The sequence below is a fragment of the Halyomorpha halys genome, unplaced genomic scaffold (assembly GCF_000696795.3).
Source record: "Halyomorpha halys isolate HHAL.00 unplaced genomic scaffold, Hhal_1.1 Scaffold438.1, whole genome shotgun sequence".
Lineage (NCBI taxonomy): Eukaryota > Metazoa > Arthropoda > Insecta > Hemiptera > Pentatomidae > Halyomorpha > Halyomorpha halys.
Genome location: NW_027107367.1, coordinates 128,622 through 151,285, shown reverse-complemented (window position 1 = coordinate 151,285; position 22,664 = coordinate 128,622). Strand labels below are relative to the sequence as shown.

General features: G+C 29.7%; 1 protein-coding gene and 1 long non-coding RNA gene across 2 annotated transcripts; one reads left to right on the top strand and one right to left on the bottom strand.

Moving 5' to 3' along the window:
• Nucleotides 1–5,675: 5,675 nt before the first annotated feature.
• Zip102B (Zinc/iron regulated transporter-related protein 102B) lies at nucleotides 5,676–18,475 on the bottom strand. Its single transcript, XM_014423763.3, has 6 exons — nucleotides 18,230–18,475; nucleotides 18,031–18,142; nucleotides 17,749–17,898; nucleotides 15,233–15,387; nucleotides 12,108–12,242; nucleotides 5,676–10,229 (listed from the first exon to the last, which is right to left on the bottom strand). The coding sequence occupies exons 1-6, from the start codon at nucleotides 18,326–18,328 to the stop codon at nucleotides 10,026–10,028; spliced, it is 855 nt and encodes a 284-aa protein (XP_014279249.1). The 5' UTR covers nucleotides 18,329–18,475; the 3' UTR covers nucleotides 5,676–10,025.
• A 20-nt stretch (nucleotides 18,476–18,495) lies between these two features.
• Nucleotides 18,496–21,767, top strand: LOC106682740 (uncharacterized). Its single transcript, XR_001343479.2, has 3 exons — nucleotides 18,496–18,527; nucleotides 21,351–21,533; nucleotides 21,643–21,767. It is a non-coding gene; the product is annotated as an uncharacterized lncRNA (long non-coding RNA).
• Nucleotides 21,768–22,664: the final 897 nt, after the last annotated feature.

The window sequence follows — 22,664 nt, the reverse complement described above, 5'->3', positions numbered from 1 at the left end:
ATTTGTTTTGTTTTTGTGGCTCCAAGACCCCCGAATCAAAAACGTGCCAGATATGAATTCCCCTTAAACTTGTATTTCCTATCATAAGTAAAAAAAAAAAAAAAAAGCAAAAAAGTACCCTAATCCAGTTATGATTAGTTTTTTTTTGTCCTGTGCAACTAATTAAATAATGAGCCATAGCCGACATTAAAGGTAATTAAATTATGCAGTGGTATAACAAGTTTGGTCATGATCTTTAGAGCCTTTCTCGAGAAAATGGTAATAAAGAAGTGTAAAATTGATGATATAATGTGGCACTTCCAGTAACTGTTTTAGCGAAAAAGTTGCTGTAATATCCGTTGTCTATTCCACCCATAAAAAAAAATTAAATGAAAAGTAATTTTATTTTGGGACATTTATAACCCTAAGAATGACTACAATAAACATTTGAGTGCCAATTGTCTGGCATAAAATGGTTTAATTACTAAGTAATAACACAATAAAAATAGTAATTTTTTTTATGTTGGATATACAGACCTTGTAGATCTTTGGCCGCCTGAACCTGCCTTCTCCATACCTGCCTATTGTGGGCTATTGCTTTCGCATCTTTGTTTATTTGGTCTATCCATCTGTTTTTTACCTTTCACGTGGTATCTTGCCAACTATACTCGGATTCATTTTTGTCCTAATGGATTGCTCCGAGCCAAACGACCCGTCCATCTTAACCTCCTTGCGTTCATATCAAGAGATATTGGCTGACCAGTCTCTGCAAGCAATTCACTGTTAGTTTTTCTCCTCCATGTGTTAAGGCTCTGATCCCAGATCACTCCAGTAATATCGAACATATGCTAGTAATACTGAATATAATATTTAAAAATAAAAAAATGTGCTGAAATTTCAGGCTTGATTTTTATGAATACTCAAAATAATAAAATGGTTGAATATTCAATATTGAAATATATCAACAAAAAAAAAAAAACATATATATCATGTTACTGATTGGAGGAAGATAAACGTGGCAACCGTAATCAAAACTGGGGAAAATGAGGGACGCAACTAGAAACTAGGGTAATAAAACAAATTATTATTATTGGTTAGTTTTGGGGGGTGGGTATCACGGAGTCTTAGTAACTGCTTAAGGATAATGATGAATTTAGTCTTAAATTTCTCAAGAACAATTGAATTAAATATAATTTTATGACGTAGTAAAAAAAGTAAATACGAATAAAGATTCATTGTAATTAATTAAAGGACGGAATAAGTGTTTCCGTCACTTAAAGTTAAAAATTTCCACTTAACTAATTGGATTGAAAAGTAGGAGCAGAAGAGAGGTGTGCTTTGGTCGCCTACTGATCCTAGAATTCGAGGTCAGTGGGCGATCAGTGAGCGACCAAGGCTATAATATAATAATATTTAATATAATATAATGTAATATATAATATGACAATAAGATCGATATCAGTTGTACAGTCAAAATTACTTATCAAAAGACACAGTTATCTTTTTATCAATCAATATCTCTCGCCATTACCAAAATGTGTAACACATTTTTTAAAAATTATTATATATATAACGAAAATTAAAAATTATATTTATTCTTTTCAATTGATTTACATGAAGTTAAGAAGATACAGGTTTAAGAAGTTATATAACAGGGGATTGATCTACAATTATTATTGAGTAAAATAAATGACATCGATTGTTTATTTCACAGTATTACTAAGTCCAAATCCATTAGCTTTACGAAAAATATAATTATAGGTTCTTTTTTTTTAGGAAAATTACAACATTTCAATTATTTTTCTAAAAGAGAGAACCTATAACTATACTGTTCGTAAAATTAGTGGAAATGGACTTAACACCATTTTGAGGCAAACCATCGATATTATTATGGATTCGTTAAAAACTAAGTGAACTAGGGATGTAAGTATCGTTATATTTACGTATAAATACCCCCGTAAAGTACGATATATTTACACATGAAAACATCGATAGTTTTCAAACAAATCGATATAGTCGTTTGATATATTAACATAAAATATCGATATCAAGTCCAATATTTTCAGTCTTTGAAAAAAAGGTGGGGATGAGATATCGAAATCAAAATATCCATATTTCGAAATATCAATAATTACATATTAATCTCTAAGGAATAATATATACGGTTTTCTGTTGTCACTATATTTTAAAATATGCTTTCTAAATCAATGATTAACAAAATTATTATCTAATAGTAACAAATACAGTGTATTGATCTTGAACGGGGTTGTCCAACTTACGGCCCGCTCGCGATTGAGATTTTATTATTTAATATAAACCGTTATTTTAATTTAGAACTAAAAATATTCTTATCAGTGTTCGGAAGCACTTATGTGAAAGTGTATTTTTTGTAGATGAAGTGATGTATCATTACTTTATCTACTGAAAGTTGGCTACAACAGAACTAGAGGTGAATATTTGTTCGTAGGTAGACGCAGCTAGTCGACCATAATATTCACACTAAATATATATTTTGATTGATATTGCAATGTTTGTATCAATCGATAAAATATAAAAATAATTCTTTTATTTATGTATAACTTTTTCAATATAATGAAATATTATTACTTTTGATTTTTTTAATAACTTTACCTTATACATTAACCTTATTGATACTTTAATGTATATAAGTATTATATGATCCACCACGTTCAAGTTTTTAATTTTGGCCCTTGAGGGTTTGTAAGTTGGAACACCCTGGTCTTGAAAGAAGGAGTATAATGCAGTAAGCTGTTATGAAAAGTGAAGCTAAAAAAGTTTAGAAAGAAGGGCTTAAACCATTTTTCTCCCTACGGCTCGAACGTAATCAAGTCTGATCTATTTGCACTATTATACCAATATTCTATTGATTTATTTTTTTTTCAAATATTCAATTCAAATAAAATATATTTGACACTTTACCGTACATTCATTCTAATCAGCTATAATAGATTCATTTAAAATGTCATAACTATAGAAAAGGGGAAGCAAAATTTCAATTCGAAGAGAAGTCGTAAGAAATGTAAATAGGATTGCTTCAACATTTCCCCTGAGGATGTACCAGAGTCCAAACAATGGGCAAGTTTCTGCTTTGAAGTTACTCCAAACTGCCTCCTCATAGTTTCGATTGCTTTGAAACTACAATGGCACAATATCCTATGCGGCCAGTACAAAGCCAACAAAGCTATCAATAACTTCCGGGGACACAAGCACAAGCTTGAATTAACTCACTCCTAGTTGTTTTATACTGCTTATTAATGATATATCCCTCGCCTGGCTAGAGCAGTGAAAATAGGGCCATAAAAGATCAAGTCCAGAAACGAACTACTTCCTAGTTTTTATCACTATATTTTACAAACTCTTTACTGATCACGGTGTCTCAATAGAAAATACTTTATTTAAAAAATTAGTGAACTTCGTCAGCGAAACCTTGAAATGGCATAATGTTATGAAAGTATCCAGAGGGAAAACAATTATGTCTCATTTTACACAAATGTTTTGAGCAAATCTTTATTTGTATTCCTTGACTGCAGAGATCTTTCTGGGTAATTTTTACGATCAATCATGGAGAAAAAATAAATTAATAATAGTATACGAAAGGGAACGTTGAAATAACGAGATTTCTTTGTTGTCTAATCTTTAGTCCACTGGGAAAAATTTCTAAATTCAGGACTTTCAGTGGAATCCGTTTGTTTTTCCCTTTTACCGTTTCGCAAATTTGGTATTTCAAAGTAATGAGCCATACATGATTTAGTGTGAAAACAATACACATCATTCAACTCGATCATTTTTAATTTCCACAGCGTACACAAGATAACGTTTATTATGTCCTCCAAGGGACCAGGCACATTAGGTCACTATTTTTTTAAAATTGAAAATTGGAAGAAACCACCCTATTTACTTCAATCATTGCTTACAATTAGAAGATCCCGTGGCTATCTTCTTTTCAGACTCTTCGGAGGTTTGTCAGAGATTGTAAAGGATGAGAAATTAAGAATAGATGATAGGTAAGGATAAGGATGGTGGGGGGGTGGGAGGGTAAGAATATTGGAGTGAAAGGAGGTATATCTATTTCGGGCCAAATTTGCAGCGAATGGGTTGTTGAGGTCTTAATGGATGAGTTTATTTGTGACATAATAAGAAGCATCAAGAATTTTACAGAGGATTTTGGATTGTAGAGATTGCATACGGGTGGAATTCTATGGTTTGGTGGAGCCCCAAAGCTCAATTCCGTATGTCCAAATAGGTCTGATTATCATAATGTAAAAGAGTTTTTTTGTAGTAAATTGGATGTTTAGAGTGTTTGTCAAGTAGGTGTTGTAGTAATCGGAATTTAGAAGCAGTTTCTGGCTGGTATGGCAATTCAGTGTTAGTCTCTTGTCAAGATGGAGTTTTAAGTACCGAATCTGTTCAACAGGCTTTGGTATAATATTAAAAAAAGATACTGCAGGATAGGAGAGTAGAGGTTTTTGAGGCCATTAAAACTAATTACTACACATATTATGTGAATGTGAAATAGAATTTTTTTAAATTAAATCAATTATATCTCTCGAATATTAATAAATCGCTTTATTTGGATGACAAATGCTTTATAGGTTTCTAAAACCTTTCTTCTTCTTTCACGGGTTTGGAAATTTTTATCACTACCCATGTTTTATATCCGAGGTCGTTATAAGCAATAACGATGCATACTCAACAGTATTACCATGATACCTTTCATATAGGGCTTTTATAATTAGTGTGAAATGCTGCATTTGTCAATGAACTTTGTCCTTTGAGTCTGGCGGTAGTCAAACTGTCAGACAAGTGAACACTGAATTATAATAAATCCAATGCACAGCACTCCTAGCAAATTAACATACTTTATTTCTGGTAATTCACAATAAAATTTTATTCTCTAAACTTGTTTTAAAATTTAAATTAAACTAACTTAGACTGAACTAAATGGTAATTTTACCCAAATAAAAGTCACAAACATGATATTTGAAGACATGAGTGAATGAAGAATTTCCGTTACCAAAATAACAAAAATGGTAAATGGAGTTTTTTAAATACTTAATCCATCCAACCCACTAAGAAGCCATAGATCAACCAAGAATCTGGAATTGGTGATATTACAGGGCGAAGATAAGCTATGAAACCTTTATCCAAAAAAAAAAATCCAAAAATTTTATATATATTACCTTCATCTACTCATGTTTTCATTAATTCGAGCTGGAATCATTTTTATTTTATTTTTTTATTGCTACCTAATCCCAGTACAGTGCATATGAATTTTTTAGTTAATTTATTTTTCACAGCTATTCCTGGAGTTTCATTTATTAACATTTCTTTTCAAACATTTAATTTTCAGATTAAACAATTGATTTAAAATACTTATTTTCCTCACATATCACTTTCTTATTTTACATATCAAAATTATAATTATGATTCTAAAAATATTATTTTCTTTTTATATTAATATCATTGGATGTATACAATGTACTTTATTCCTTAAAGAAATTAAAAATAAGTACTTACATAAAATAAATTCTCTCAAAAATATAAATCACTAATCGAAAGAACTGATCGAATTATTAAGTCCATTATACAAACTTCTTCATGATCTGTTCATTCCATATAAAGTTTAATAAGCAGAAACTACAAGAGGAAAAATGGGAAATTATTTGAACACAATAAACAGTTGAAAAAAAGTCAAAGGAAATTAACTTTTTTTTTATTACATAGCATACAAAGAATATTTTATGACTTCATAAAATAACCTAATCCATGAAACACTAAACTCCACCAATGGATTAAGTGCATTCAGATAAAAATAATGGATCTAATAATGACTAAAAAATATCACAAGTTATTTAACTCCTAAAATTCAGACAAAAAGAAATAAAAGATGATGAGTTTAAAATTTATCACATTTTTTATTCTTTTTTAAATATTTTTCTCAATTTCATAACCTAATAAAAACCAATAAATATATGTATAATATAGAAAATACACACATGAAAACAAATTAAAAGCCTATAATGAAAATACAAATCAAACATACAGTAGACTTCCAATAATTTAAATCTAATCATTTTTTTCCTTTGAGTAATCAAATAGCACAATGTAAAACTAATACTAAAACATAGTATAGTTCTTCATAAAATTTAGTACAAACATTTATTAATGTAATAATGTTATATTACTTATTTAAAATTTATGAAACTAATAATTCAATTTTATAAAAGGTAAAATTGTGACGAATCCTTCTTTGTACAAAATACCATATTGACAATAAAATCAACTACAAAAAATTCCATTAAAATTATTACATTACATACATACCTGAAAATTAAAAAATAGTTTTAAGACCTATGAAGTATTTTCCATCAAATAGGAGTAACCTAATTTTTAAGTTTACGGTAGAGGATACCATAAATAAAATCTTACAATCAATTCAGCCAATTTTATACAATACATTTCTCTTACAAATCACAAATTATGGAGAGCCTACTGCAAGATCATCGACTTTCTAAGAAAATGAACAAATAAATAAATACACTTCTGTGGAAACCTGGTAATTGACATGAGATATATCTTTCTTTTTTTTCTAAAATTAAAGTATATTTAAACCAGTGAGTTATCAAAAATAAATATCCATTAAAATTATGCAGTTTGTTTAAAATAAACAAAAAAAAATTATCAAAAAGAAACTTTCTTAAAAGCAAGGTTTACCTTATGTTTCAAGACAACATGGAAATAAAAAGTTCCTCAAACAAAATAGCCAGTAGCGACCAGAAGAAATTATACATTCATGAAAAATTTCTTAAAATATAATGGAAAAACTAACACCAACTTTAAAACAAAAGTTGTTTCATTAAATTATCTTAGATATTACATTTTAATCAAATTTCTAAATATGGTAAATATTTACATGTAAATCTTGTTTAAATTTTCATCTAAATTAACAATTAAAAAAGTCTTTATCACAATTATATAAAAATATAAACCCTTTAATCGTCCACTCATTTGAAAAATAACTTAGACGACATATTACATGAAAATAAAAAAAATAAAAAAATGACATATCCTCATAATAAGAAATAAAACAGCTAATGCTTAATAATTCCGAATATATAATTTAAAAATAACCTGCAAAAAATTACAAAGCAAATATCAAGTTTAAAACAGTCCACTTAAGAATTTTCTTCAAACCCATCACCAAAACTAGGATTTATTACACTAAGAGTAAAAAAAAGTGGCAAAAAAAAAGCTTTATTAGATGTAAGTACATAAAACTCATAATGGACAATGGGGTTTAACCACAATAGCAAGAAAGCATTATGTCATTCAAAACATCTAGGCAAAAAAAATCTAGATTTTGTTAACTACTTCGACCATGAGAAACTAAGCACTAAAAGTTATGGATTCCTTTTAAACTTTTGAAGGAATATGAAAAACAGTCTTACGTTTGGCCCAATTAACATATCTTCAGTTTTGGCATATAAGAACCTTTATAAATTATTAAGGACTTACTCATCACTAGCACCAGTCAAATTAAGTCAGAAAGAAGCTTTTAAAACTAAAAAATAACTTTGCTAAATTTTGTAATTAAAGCCTTTTCAGTGGGAGCAATAAAAATACTAGCCTTTAAGAGATATACCAAGTGCTGTGAAGAAACATCACAATGGATCAAGGATCCTTGGGAAATGTATAATTAACATGTCCATCAAGCAGTGTGAATCAGTGAAATTTCTAAGAAAAAAAACAAAAAACTGTAACACTATAATCCAGGAGGGCTCTTGGGTTCAGTACTTGGTATGGATCTGCAAAATCACATTCAACTGCCAGATTTTTCTCCGATTAAGGGTATCCACATAAGAGGCTCTATCCACCACAGGAAGGTCTCCCGAACCAACGGTCAATCCACGACTGACATAAAAGAATAAACATTTATCTACCACTGACGGATTCGAACACAGACCTGGGAGATAGGAGAAAAGAGCCTAACTCGCTGAACTACTCTGCTTCTTCTACTTCGTTTTAAAAACTTTAAAATTATCATTATAAAAATTTATAAACTTTAGATTTCACATGGTTTCAAAAATTTGCACTGACAAAACACTGATTTCATACATTGGTCACCTGTGCATGGCAGACATTATGCATGGAGACCATGTCTGTGTGGGTGATGTGGCACTGAATGTGTTAATTAGTTAACGGGTAAAAGCTGTGGAGTTATAAAGAAAAATATACAACACACCTCTATATTTATATAAATCTTTATTTCATATTTTTCAAAGAATTTATAACTTCAAATGCTTACAATACAAATTTACAAAAAAATCCTTTAAGAAATCATGATAAAAAATATGTTATATATTAAGCTTTTAGAGCTATGAAATTTTTATATCTTTATTTAAAAAAAAAGATACAGAAAGAAAATTACACTTTAGGAATAAAGAAATCTATTATTACTGTAGAAATAAGATTACGTATCTCAATTTAGTATTGTACTTATAATTCTTCAATTCATTAGATTCAATTAAATTATTATAACTTCAGATTCAGCGGTAAATATTGAATAAAACATTGTGCATATTTTAGTTGATTAACAGTGAAAGGGCATTGGTAAGAAATTAAAATAATATATTTTTTTTTATTTGTTTTATTTTTTAAGAAAAAAAATATAATCCAACTAAGTAACCACTCTCACTAAAGACACACTCAATTGGTCATCAATAGTGGGAAAAAAAATATGACTAAATAATAAAATACATATAAATGCACTATATTTTTTATTGTAGAGTCCAGAAGCTAAGAAACGTCAAAATATCACAACCTTTATCCATATCACAGTAAGGATTACTATATGATGAATATGGGCATCTCTAAATGGTCTGAAATTAATTGTTTAAAAAATAGTAGATAAATCAATTTGTTGTATCTCAAATTTTACTTTTGTGTTACATGGTTAAATAATATAAATTTTTTCTTACAAAAAGTTTTGATGTGAGAAACAGAAACATGAACTACAACCTCCAAACTTGAGTTATAGGCACAAGAACAAACTTTATACAACCTTTATCAATAATAAAAATAAATTGGGGAACACTAATCATCCAGTTAAATATTAGATACTATGCTCAAGGAGTAGGTGCCTGGCTCGTCTCCTCTGGTATCACCTTAAGCTTCTTATAAAAGTCTTAAAAACCAAACATTAATATTAAACTCCTGCACATTGCTATGCATAGCATTCTCTGACAAGAACCTAATTTGGACCACATTATATAGTTAGTTGTCTCTCTGTTACAACTAACCCTATTCCAATATTGATGACTGTAACAAATAATATTATTATAGTATAATGTCGACTACTTTAATATGATTACACAAATAACACTAAAGATGAAAAAAAAATTCAAAACCATGCCTCAACACAAGTAAACTATTGTAAAAATAAAGGAAATAATTTTAAAAAATGGAAAACAAATAACTAATTAATTCCATTTTATAAATATTACTTTTCATGGACATATCATATTTCTTGGTTTTATACTTGTTAAAAACAAGAATTAATGGTCCAAAAAAACTATAATAAAGAACGTAATATTATAATGTATAATCTCCAAATTAATATCATTAACTATTAAATAGAATAATAGAGAAGGATGTAAATCTATAAATAAATAAATACTGGTATTATTATTAATAAAACATAATTATGAAAGAAAACAAGGCTTTATTTAATGAAAACATGAGTTTTATTATGGTTAGTAAATGCCCATGAAAAAACCCTTAAAACATTTAAATCAATCCAAGTTTAAAAAAAAAAAAAAACCTAGCACTGGTAAATAGATAAAATTATTCGAAAATGGTATACAAAAAAAATTCTAGTTTTGTATAACCTTGATGTATAATCCAAATCTTGGCAATGGATGAAAGAATACCAATGACTGCTAATAGATTATAAAAACATTTATCTTACAAAAAGTATCAAAGTACGCCACCAAATAAATTTAAAATTTCTTCTGTTACAAAGAAATTTAGTGATGATGACCTGCTGAAAGCAGCAGTGGAAGCATTGTTCCAAGAACGAGAGCAGTCAGTTGGCTCGGAGCCAAGTGCCCTCCGAGTCGACCAGTTAGTTCTGGTAATACATGAACAGTAGCCACATAAAGAAATGTACCAGCAGAAAACAACATAGCAATACCAGTAGCATTCAAGGAACTTAACTTTTCTTTACCTTCCTGTTAAAAAAAAATAAATAAATTATGTAAATTTAGTGTAAAACAACCACATCATTATAAAACTAACTAATTTTATTTTCTAAAATAATCATAATATGCTGAGGAGAAAGTAAATAAAAACCAGATACTTTGTATTAAAAATTAATGACTTCTAAATTAACAATATCAATAGGTTATAAAAAGAAATGTTATTAAAGCTAAAACGAGGTTACTGATATGGTTAAAAAACCCAGTTAAGTTAGAATAATCACTTATCTAATTCTGGTTAAGTTAAAATTTGTGCAATTTGTATAAGCATCATGTTTATTTTACACTGTTTAATTAATATTCAGAGTTGCCGACAACACTGGCCAAATTATCTCATAAATGTATATTTTATAATGCTTGACTAGTCATAAAAAATTTCCCACATAAATACACACACATTTTATTAAATTAAGGGTTCACAGGACTTGAACAATTGGTTTCTAAAATATTCAGACTATATACACTTTCTTTGGTTGTTTCGCATGGGATGCTAATACAAAAAGAAAGATATGATAAATAAAAAATTATATAATTCGTTTAGAAGTTACAGCCTTAGTCAGCTGTTACTTCGATGTCAGCTGACTGAGGAGATCAGCTGATCGCATGTATATAAAGAGATGTACCGAACCCAATAAAGATAGTATGTTACAGCAGTTCACACGTGTTACATGTTATTCCTTCTTCTCTTTTTTGACATTTGGCTTTCGCCGATACTTAACTTATATCTAAACTGATATAATACATTTTCTTTACTCAATAACTTTTTGAGAAAACAATACTTTCAAATAAAAGTAAAACTGCAAGTTTGAAATTTATTATAATGTTTTCTGTAAGTATCGAAAACATTATTAAAAAAAATCCCTTTATCCGTTGCCTGCAACTTGTTTTCGTGTAGACTTTAATTTTAAGAAAAAATATATTTAGGATGAGTACCCAATAAATTATACATTGCAATGATCTTGAGAGATCAAAAACAAAGTGTTTGTAATTTATAAGTTAACGAAATGGAAATTACTGAACTCTAATTATTTTTAAAATTATAAAATGCAAAACAATAAAATCACTACAAAACAAGAAAAATAATATAATCAACATTAACCATTCATCTTTGTATTGTTTGTGATGAAAGTTGGTAAACGTGTGATTTTGATTTTTTTTTTTTTTTTTTGGCCTGTTTGAGAATTTGATCACCTTTCAAATTAAAAATACAAATTGATAAAAATTTATTTCCTTGTTTTCCTTCAGAAATTCTAGGGACTTGTGTTTCAAGACAATTGTTGAGATAATTTCGGTTTTCATATGAATCATATACAATGTCAGATCCAACTGCACTCTCTATATAAAAACTTCTTTCAAACAGTGCCTTCCTTTTGTTAATTGGTTCAGTTATTCATCTCAAAAAGTTTTTTATTTGTTAAGTTCTTTTTTTTAAATGTTTCTAACAGAAAAAATATATACGGTTGAGTCACTGAACCTTTAACTTCATAATAATTTACAATAAATAATTTATATTAAGGACTGTAAATGTAATATAGGTACATGAGATCCTAATAAATTGTTAAGTAATATCAATGAGGCAAGGATGAGTAAATAGCAGAAACGTACACCCATTACTGAGTATGGTTAGGAACTGGTAATGCTGGGAAAATCAATAGGAAATTACAACTGGACATGAATAAAAAATTAGCTAAGATCAACAATGTTCACAATACATTATAAATAAAACAATATCATAAATAATGAGCTTCATTAGATATATGATAAGTTAAAAAACTAGAGGTTTCTTAGAATTTACAGTGATTGATAGAAAATATTTAATGAAAAAACATTTTAAATAGGAATTTTATTTACCTGGCCAATGCAGGAGTAAGTAATTAGTGCGAACAGTGGTGCTGACAGTGAAAATATAAGGAGATGTCTTTTTATTCTCTGTTTATCCAGCCCTTCGTGCATTAGAAAAGATACCAATCCAAAAGCAGCAGGTGCCTAAAATATTTGAGGTAATACTTAGAGATCAAAGTATTGTTATAAGTACTTTGTAATTATAAGGTACTCTTCCAGATTCTTTATAATAAAAGTGCCACTTATTGCTCATTAGAACAAGAGAGAGTACCTGACAAGCTTAATTAGAGGTAAGCCAACTATTATCCAGCCAACTAAGCCAGTTGTTATCGATTAGAAATATCCTAGAAAGATGAAGAACATAATATCCACACCTGCAAAAACTTTTGCAAGACCTATTATAGTATACAAAATAATGAGCTGAACTAAGATCTTTTTGAAATAGGAGTAACACCTATGCTTGATTTAATTTGAGTTACAAAGAAGAAAGTGCAATGTACAATGGATATTTAGGGGAACATGACTGATAGCTTTGAAAACCTCCTAAGGGTAAGAAAGTGTAATTGGCTCCCTTGTAAATTTTTCAATTTGGGCCTTTAAATAGCAATAAGGAGAATCAAAATACATGGTGAGAGAACAATACATAACAGATCTTATATGATTCTGCAATAAGTGCTTTCATTTGCTTTCAGATAGATAGCAGTAGAGTCAGTCTGGAAGTGAATAAGACCAAAATAAAATAAGACATGTCAGCCCCCATCTAAATAGGCACAAACCATCACACTTTGTGGCTGCAGTTTACTCATCTGGTAAGGTGACTCAGTTTATTTACCTTGGTTCACAAGAAAAATCAATAGATACAAGCAGAGATCTAATAAAAAAAGTAAATAAAAGTTTTTGGGCTTCAAAAGCATTTAAGGAACAAGCCAATCTGTTAGATCTCTAAAGTAGTATAAGATCTTGATAGGACAGTGCTAACTTAAATCTCTGGAATGCAGGACATTGGTACAAAGAATTGAAAGTTTGCAAAGGTTAAAACTAAGGAGGATTTTGGATTGGAGGATAGTATGGTTTTTTCAATATATATCACTTGAAGGATAAGCATGAATGCTGTAATAACAGGAATCCAGATATAAGGTGACAAAAATGGGATGTCTCCAATGGGAAGGACATGACTTTCTTAGACATACTTAGAATAACCCCAGGCCTGATTCTAGGAGAATCCTAGATGACGATCCACAGAACTAGTAGAGAGAACTGGCGAACTTAACTGGAGGAGGCCTTGATTCTTTGACAGTTCTTATACCATGGATATGATAATAATGAGGTGAAGATAGTTGATGATAGATAAGTAAGAGGAGAAGATGGTCAGGTCTTGAGTGGTGGTGAGTTTCAGGTCTTCATCAGGGCTATAGAACAAAAGAGATAACAATAACATTTAGAGAAACATAAAATTGAAAAGGAATAGTATACAAACAAATTTGGAATTATACAAAATATTGAATTGAATCATAAATGATAAAAAATTGATAACTGATAATTGAACAGTCAAAAAATTTAATTGATTGATAATCGTGGAATTAGATGGTAGTAGATTGAAAACAGTGAAAAATTAAATATAATATCATGTAGGTAAGAAGATATGTACAATATAAAATATGCAAGTATTGATTTTTTGATTTTTAGAAAGGCTCACCAGAGTGAGCTACGGACAGACAAAGAAACGTAACTGTCAAGAAAGACCGTTATGACACAACAGTTGATATGAAATACCAATGATAAAAATAGAAGTCAAGTGGAAGAGGGAATACGGTTCCCATGTTGTGTACCATATCCCCTGTTCCATTTCTAATTGTAATGCATCCTACATTGGCAAAACAAAAAATTTACTTAAAGACCGCATAACCCAGCACAAATATTCCATCTCCTCCCGTCACTTCATGGCTTCAAAATTATCTGAACATAGCTTAACACTCAAACACTCTTTTGATTTTGACAATACCTCCATACTAGCCTCTGTCCCTAACCACGACAAACGATTACTATCCTAAGGTATTTTTATACAATTAGAAGCTTCCCCAGTCAATCACAAAACAGACAAACAAAACCTATCCCTAGCCTATTCCCAAATCGTTTATTTATTAATGCACACATAATTTATTTTATTTTATCAATCATTATCTATTTTCGACTTTATTTTTTATAAAAAAATATATTTTTTTTTATTCTTATTAATTTTTATTCATAATTTTTTGACCTTTGGGTACCGTATTTTTACATATCACTGGTTTTATGTTTTTCTTTTAAACTATAACTTGACTTCTATTTTTATCATTAGTATTTCATATCAACTATTGTGTCATAACGGTCTTTCTTGACAGCTACATTTCTAGCGAATCCTTTGTCTGTCCATAGCTCACTCTGACGAGCCTTTCTAAAAATCAAAAAATCAATCAGTTGCAGGCCTACATTCTACGCCATAACGTGAGTCTCCTTTCTCGTTCTCATATTTGTTACATTATTCTTTTCCCATTCTCCATATTCTACCTTTTTCCTATATATATTTATATTTTTAAGTATAGGTATATAAGTTAATACTCACACTGTAATTCAGATATAAGCCACTCACTATTTTTCATTGTCTGTCATATTGTTCAATTTGTAGATTCAATTTATTTATTTTTTAAGTTTTTTAGATACTACTTGCATATCTTATATTATACATATCTTCTTACCTACATGATATTATATTTCATCTTTCACTGTTTTCAATCTATTACCATCTAATTCCACGATTATCAATCAATTAAATTTTTTTACTATTCAATTATCAGTTATTAATTTTTTATTCAATTCAATATTTTGTATAATTCCAAATTTGTTTGTATACTATTCCTTTTCAATTTAATGTTTCCCTAAATGTTGTTGTTATCTCTTTTGTTCTATAGCCCTGATGAAGACCTGAATCTCAGGTCTAAACATCGGCATAAAATAAATAAATATGGTTTTGTTTATTTTTTTTTCTACCGCCCCCCCCCCCCCCGACAAACTTCTCCAATCATTAAAAATAAAATAAATATGATAATAAGATTGTCTAGTAAAAAAATGTGTATATATTACATCAACATTCTTACCTTATGTAGCATGATGGCAATAAAAACAATAAATTCAACATCAGCATGAGTTGTTGTGGCAGCAGCACCAAGAGCAATCCCATCAACAGCAGAATGGACTACAAGGCCAACTGTAGCTGTCAACTTTGGACCACGATTAATACCTCCTTCAACATCTAAATCATTCATTAAAGTTAGCATAATAGAGTATTTATCTAATTCAGGCCGTTTACTTATGATGTTCAGCGAGGTGTAAGATATAACTTACAAGGTATAAGTGTTACCTTAATACACCAGAATGTTATTACATCTGTGCAAAAATAATAACAAAAATCAAAGATATTCATTAATCAAAGCAGTATCGATAATAAATTCAAATAAATAAACTCTTTTGCAAGAGAACATGCAAATAACTTAAGGAAATTTAAACAATTTATTCAAAATCAAAATTAAAGAAAATCAGTAATAGCAGACAATTAAACTGTGTTTGAAATTAAAAATTTTAAAACATATGTTTTTCGGGGCCAAGATTAATCATCTAAAAGAGTACCTATGTTTTCAAACAAAGATCTAAACTAATTATATTTAATTTTATTTCAATTAAGACAAATTGCAATTTAAGAGTAAATACTTTAGAAGAAGAAAAGCCTAAAGGAAAAATTGAGCAATTAGAAAAACTTGGTAGAGTTTTATAGAAGTGTGGGAACACACTGTATCTTTTATGGCTTTACTTACTCCTCTAAGCGCTCGTTCATAATTTGCATTACAATCTCTTTTGTAACCACTGAACTTTTAAGGTGAATTGATCTGGAAGGCATGATGTGTGTTTTTGCAAGCTTGTACAAACACAAATCTTTATCTTCAGTAAGTATCTTTAAATTATTTAAATACTGTTACAATTTCATAAAATTAGAGTCATAACTTTTCAAAGGTATAAAATTGGAAAAAAAAAATTCAAACTCTCATATAATTAAAAAGAAATGAATGTGAAGCAAATAAAAGGATAGAGAAATATAAATTGATCTTACTGGAAGACAATAGATGAATTTTTAAATTAATCATACAAATAATATTCTGAAAAATGATTGAAATTGGAGTCATTTGGAAATTGGATGAGGTATAAATCCTATCACTGAGGCGTGAAAACCACCCTCTCTAACCCAAGGGTAGTCTTAACTTTTAAACAGATATAACAAGTATATTGATCAATGTAATACATGTCAAAATCTCTCAAGAGATCATTACAACAAAAATCATAAAAGGGAATCCTATCTGAACAATCCGCCCAACTAAACCCAAATTTAGCAACTGTCTACTCTCATCTTTGAAACATTTATTTAAAACGGGAAGAGGAGACTTAACTTAGAATTTTTGTTAAATTGAACAACATTGAAGAAGTAGCAAAACTGGAACAATTCATCTCATTTTATTGTGCCTAAATCTGTTTGCTCGCATGGGTTCTAGAAAACTGAGAAAACTTTTAATTTTTTAACTGAAAAACCTTTTCAATTCAAAAAGTAAAATACAATTTTGTAATATCATTAATTAATACTTGGTTCATGAACAACATGATTTATAATTTTTTACCATAATAACATATTTGTTATTATATCACTATAATGTTGGAATAAAAATTGATATTTACTAATTTTTTTACAAAACATAAACATGCAATAAAAGTTATTGGCTTATTAGGATATTTCATAACATAATTTATTTTTTTGTTTACTCCATAAAAATCCGAACTGTTCATAACTAAGCTTAATTAGTAATGTTTCTAGACCAATAATGAGATGAAAGGCTTGTTCCAATAGAAGTTTTAACAATTATTAATCTGGGGGCCATAATAAGTATAGTTTTTTCTGTTCCAAAACCTGTAACTGTCATGCCCCCATCAGTTTGATCATAGCCAAAATTGGTGTCAGAATTATCCTATTAAGGGTTAACACTTTTATAATATATAACAAATACTCAGGATTTGAGTAAAAAAAAAAAAAATCCTTAATTTAACAACTGCTATAATTTGATTTGATTGAAAATCTGAGCAAAAACTAGAATATTGTTAATTTGTTTAAAAAATTAAAATAAATGTACAATTAATATCATAATCCAAAAAAATTTCCTAAAGAGTCAATTAAATTTTCAGTAAATAAGATAAGCATAGCTCCTTAATTCCTAGAGATAAAAATATATTTCAATAATTATAGTACTTACAATTTCAGTAATTACTCTTAATAATAATAACTGTTGACTGCGTAAAATTAATTTATAAAATACTCGATAAGAACTATGCTAAACACTACAAGTATGTAAACTTGGTTCATTCTAGTTAAGTAAAATTTTAAAATGAATATACAACCATTTTAAGAAGAAATTTTAAAAGAAGCATTAAAAAACATTTAACTACTGCCAGCAATAAAAGGCTTGATTAATAGGAAACTCAGATGTAATTTGATTAACACAGTCATGGCTTTGTAACATATTTATTTATAGAAAACTTTATATAAGAATAAAAGCCCCAAATCGAAAATGTTTACCTCTATTATGTCTTGAAGAAATCTGATCTACGAGTAACATAACAACAAACCCCAGGACTAATGAAAGTCCAATAGCAGAGTGAAGATCGGCCTCTTCATGGTCTTCAAGTGCGGAATCTGCAGTAGCTATTGCAACTTTTGCAACACTTTCTGCAAATCACAAAACTAATTACTAAAACACTTTAGGGGAAGACAGTCAGTTTATACTGTAAGTAGAAGCATTCAACAAACTTTACTTACAATAAGAAAGTGTATAGCAAAATAAAGTCACTGGCTACTAACTGTGTAGAGGGACTGATGAGAACAAAGCCTTGATCCCTTCTGGAATAATAACAGAAAGTGCCGTCCCAACAAGTAGTCCAGCTCCGAAAACAGATACCATCTGCAGTTTGCTCTGCAATTAATAATGGTTCGCCAATAATGGTATTGTTATGGAACAACCGACATAAGTTTTGAGAGATGTTTTTGGGGAATGACTTACCTCAGACATTGGCATAATTAATGGGATACACCCTGCACCATAGCTCCCACATAACATAATCACTGACAATAATGTCAAAAAACCAAATTCACTATCCATGATTGATTCGAGTTTAATGTAATACTTCGAGTCGACAAGATACCATACTTTCTTTAAAATATTAATTCAAACAATACAGTAACTTTAGTAGAACATAATTTCAAGCTTTCACCTTACACTACCCAAAAGTGTAACCTTCATAAAACCTCCTCCGGCTGATAGCAGAGACAACCGTTAACACTAGAAGTGACAGTTCTGGGTATGTGCGTCTTTAAAAACAGGCTTTTAAATTTTCTAAATTAAATTAGACAGGAACTCTTTTTTTTTTTTTATTTACACAGACTGCATTCGAGAGTAGTGTTTTTCGCTACTTGATCAACAAGTATTCGTCCATGAACAACTACCAAAGACTAATTTAAGTCCGGGAACCCATGTTGCAAAACGTGACATTTTACACAGTTTCCTTTATTTGTCCTTGAAGATGAGCTAAAAAAAATACTAATTTACCCCCAAAATAAAAATAAAATTGGAGACCAAATGAATTATTTTAAATAATGAACCTTGGTAATCGACTAATAATAAAAAAAATCATCTCAAATTTAAGAGTTGATGAGTCAAAATGAGTAGAATCCAAAAATCAAATTAAAAAAATCTGTCAGTCCACCGTCCACGGTTTTTTTTAGATTTGGCACTGTAGTTACAGGTCACTCGACGTTGTTCTTCGGAACTGGTTCTTACGAGAGCGTAGATACATAGTTATCTCCAGTATTTTGGTTAGCAACACCATTTTCACTATCTAACGTTTCTCGAGTATTTTTTTTTTAATTTAATTATAATGTAAAGAAGGCGTACTGGCGAGATAGAGAAGCCTCCTACTCTGTGGGATATAGTCCAGAAAAATTGCAAGTTAACCTAGAAGTAATTGTGAACTAATTTCTTTCAGTGGATGAATAACTTCAATATAAAACTTAGTAAAGTTTAAAAGATTAAATTGCACAAATTTTGGTATATAAAGAGAAGAGTATGGGGCTATTTTTCATTAAAAGCTATGCAGCTAGGGGTGCTGAACGGACGACTAGTGCACCCCAACCACCACCTGGGGTTCCACGGAGCCCCAATGAGAAGATTCTATTCATCTCCATCAACCGGATCGAGTCTGTACTACGAAGCGTCAAAGGGAACAGGGCGTCGGGACTGGACGGAATCCCGTATGTACTGATGAAGATGCTTCCTAGGAAGGGTAAAGCCTTCTTACTGAACATCTTCAACTGATGCATGCGAATCTCGTATTTTTCGCAGTGAGGATTAATCATTAATGTTATGATTTTTTAGAGAGCCTATAAAATAAATCTGCCACAGACCACAAATGGTCAACAAACCCTACAGTATGAATGGCCAATGGTTCACTCTGTTTTAGTGAAATGTGTTGAGGCCTTAGCAACCCAGATACTGCAGCAGCGCTGATTCCATTCCAGGCTTAAATGGTTTACTAATTTCGTGGTTGTCCAACTAGAGTTAGGATAAGTTGTTTTCCAATAGGTTAACAATCTCCACTGATCTTATAACTGAAATGGCCAAGTAGGGGGTAAAAAAAGTAGAGACCTGGAATGGTACCACCACCATGATTCCAATCAGAGGGTTGTGTCATGTCCCAGTTTTTCAAAATTATTAATACATTGTTAAACCAAATTTAAATTCGTTTTTATTTTATAAAAAAATACATAAGAACAATAGGATTGGAAAATTGAACAATAAAAAACAATTAGAATGTACTAAGCTATTAAACACAAAAAAGTCTGAACAAAATATTCACAAAACTTTTTTTTTTACATTTGGTAAAACTCTTTTTAATTTTTTATTAAGTCAGAATAATTAAGGAACTGTAAGTTTCCAAAACCTGAGAGTAAAAATCATAACAATAAAAAAGAATCTCATGAAAACATTCACTGCCTGTTTCTTGTGACTATAAAGATTAGTAACATGTTTTTGTCACAACAGAATGGTCTCTTACATAAGGAATGTAATTCATAGAAGGCAAATTACTGTTTTTACCTGGCCATTTCAGTCACACAAGTAGATGGTTGACATAAAAGAAAACCTATCCTAATTCTAGTAGGACCACCACGAAATAAGTCTATCAGTTCAGGCTGGATAGAACCAGCGCTACTACAGTATCCAGATTGCTAAGGTAACACCTCAACAAATTCCACTAAAACAGCCTTAGGCAAATTGAATTAATACAGCAGAACAGAGGATTGCTTTTCCATCAAATTTTGGAATATCGCATCCAGGGGAGATTTTATAAGGAAAATAATATTAGGAAGTGAGCTCAACTTATAAGTTTAATTCTAATGACTTGATAATTAATTCTGGAGAATATAAGAAGCCTACCCTGGTTAGACTAGTAGGATAGATAAAACAAATCCAAATTACCCATTCTATACTTACACGTTACTAGAGGTATTTATAATATGTTAAATGTATAACAAATTAACATATTATGTTATAATATTGAGAGCACCCTGATTCAAAGTTCATGTAGTATACAGAGGAGCTCCTAGTGAATTTACTGGGCAACTTGTTTTGTAACCATGAAATATTTAGGAGATAATAAAATCTCCAACATTTTCTTCACGTTTCCTCTCCTTTTTTTTCATTAATTTTTTAGAATTTAAAACATCCAAAACAAAAAAATGAACAACAAACCAATCAAAACAACAAAATAGTGTGGAGATCAGCTGGTGTTATCTGAGTCATTCTCCATTTAAAAGACCTATTATTAACAGGCTCTCAATCCCAAATCAATAAATGTTATATCCTTTTGACATTCTAAGAAGGAAATATTACTATATTTAACGCTTTTTCCATTTAACATGTTATACTAAAGATCCTGGATACCCTCTACTGTGACTAAATTTTAATAAGACCATAAATATTGTTCTATACCTTTGTGAACCCGAACTCATTCAGCATAATTTGTTAAAGTTATTCTTAATTTCATATCCTGATTTAAATATTAAAATATTCAATAGATTAAAAATAATGTAAAACTCTATTCATTCTTCACCTTAATTTTCTATAGCGTGAGGCTTGCAAGCATATGGCTTTAAGTGAGTGGAAGACCAGCCTTGCCTAATCTACAAGCTAAGCAGTCCCCGACCCTTGTGTTGGCACCTAACATTTCCTGTTCCGCAACCCTAATCCAGCCATTGACTGAGGCCCTCCCTTACTCTGCTCATCTGCTATCATAAGACTTGCTCCCTAGGTACTGTTTTGGAATATGATTTATTTAGCCTCAATTCCTCAATGTTTTCAAATTTTTTGTAAATTTTAAGGTTTTTTTTTTTACATAAACTTTTTTTTGTATTGGATAGATAAGGGGATTACTGAAAGAACCACCTGATCTCCATACTAGAGATATGTCTTTCTCATTGCTTTTAGCACTATGTGGTTGAAACATTAGCAAAAAATAAGAATAAAAAAATATATGATAAAATAAGTTTTATTCACAATCCCCAACTGAGCCGAATGAACATAAGTTTATTCTTTGGCAGAAGAATCCAAACTAAATTTTGGATTAAGAAACAGTCTGTTCAAAAGTAAAAATAACATATAAAAATAAAAATTACTGCTAATAATAAAACTGGCAACTCCAATTTATTATCACTCCTTGATGGATTAAGGAAAGGAGATAATAGGACTTGGTACAAAATAAGCACACTATTTCTCCACAATTGAATATATACAAAATTTGATTTCACAAGTACAATCTCAAAATAAGAATTATACAGCAGTGCATTCTTTTAAACAAGAATTTCCAGGCAGAATATGATTAGTATTAATTTATAAAAAATAAAATGATAAAAATCATTTTATAATTTTTTTTTCTTCAAATGTACATCTATAAACAGGACTTACATAGCTATTTAAAAAAAAAAAAAAGAAAAAAAAAGGAAATAGAAAAAATTTACATTATCTTGCTAACATTTAACATTCAATTTGATAATTATTTACATTGTCGAGAGGCTGGAACTTATTCAAATATTCATGTCATTTTGAGTGCTGTGCATGTAGCAAAGCACGATTACCAAAAGGAGGCAGAACGGGATAATGGCACGAAGGCAAAGGCCTCAGTTCTTAAATATTACCCCTGTATCACAGAGATACACACATATCATGAGCGAATTATTCTTCTTTTTTTTTTAATTCCACTTTAAATAGTTCTTATTACAATAAAAATAAAAAAAAGATCATGCTCGAATTAAATCCAGTTGCTATATACACATAACCAATCAAAATATACAATTTACACCAACACTGTTGTGTCCCATGGAAGAAGAATCCATTGATAAGAAATGAAATGAAAAGTTACTAATACATTCCATTCTTAAACTTC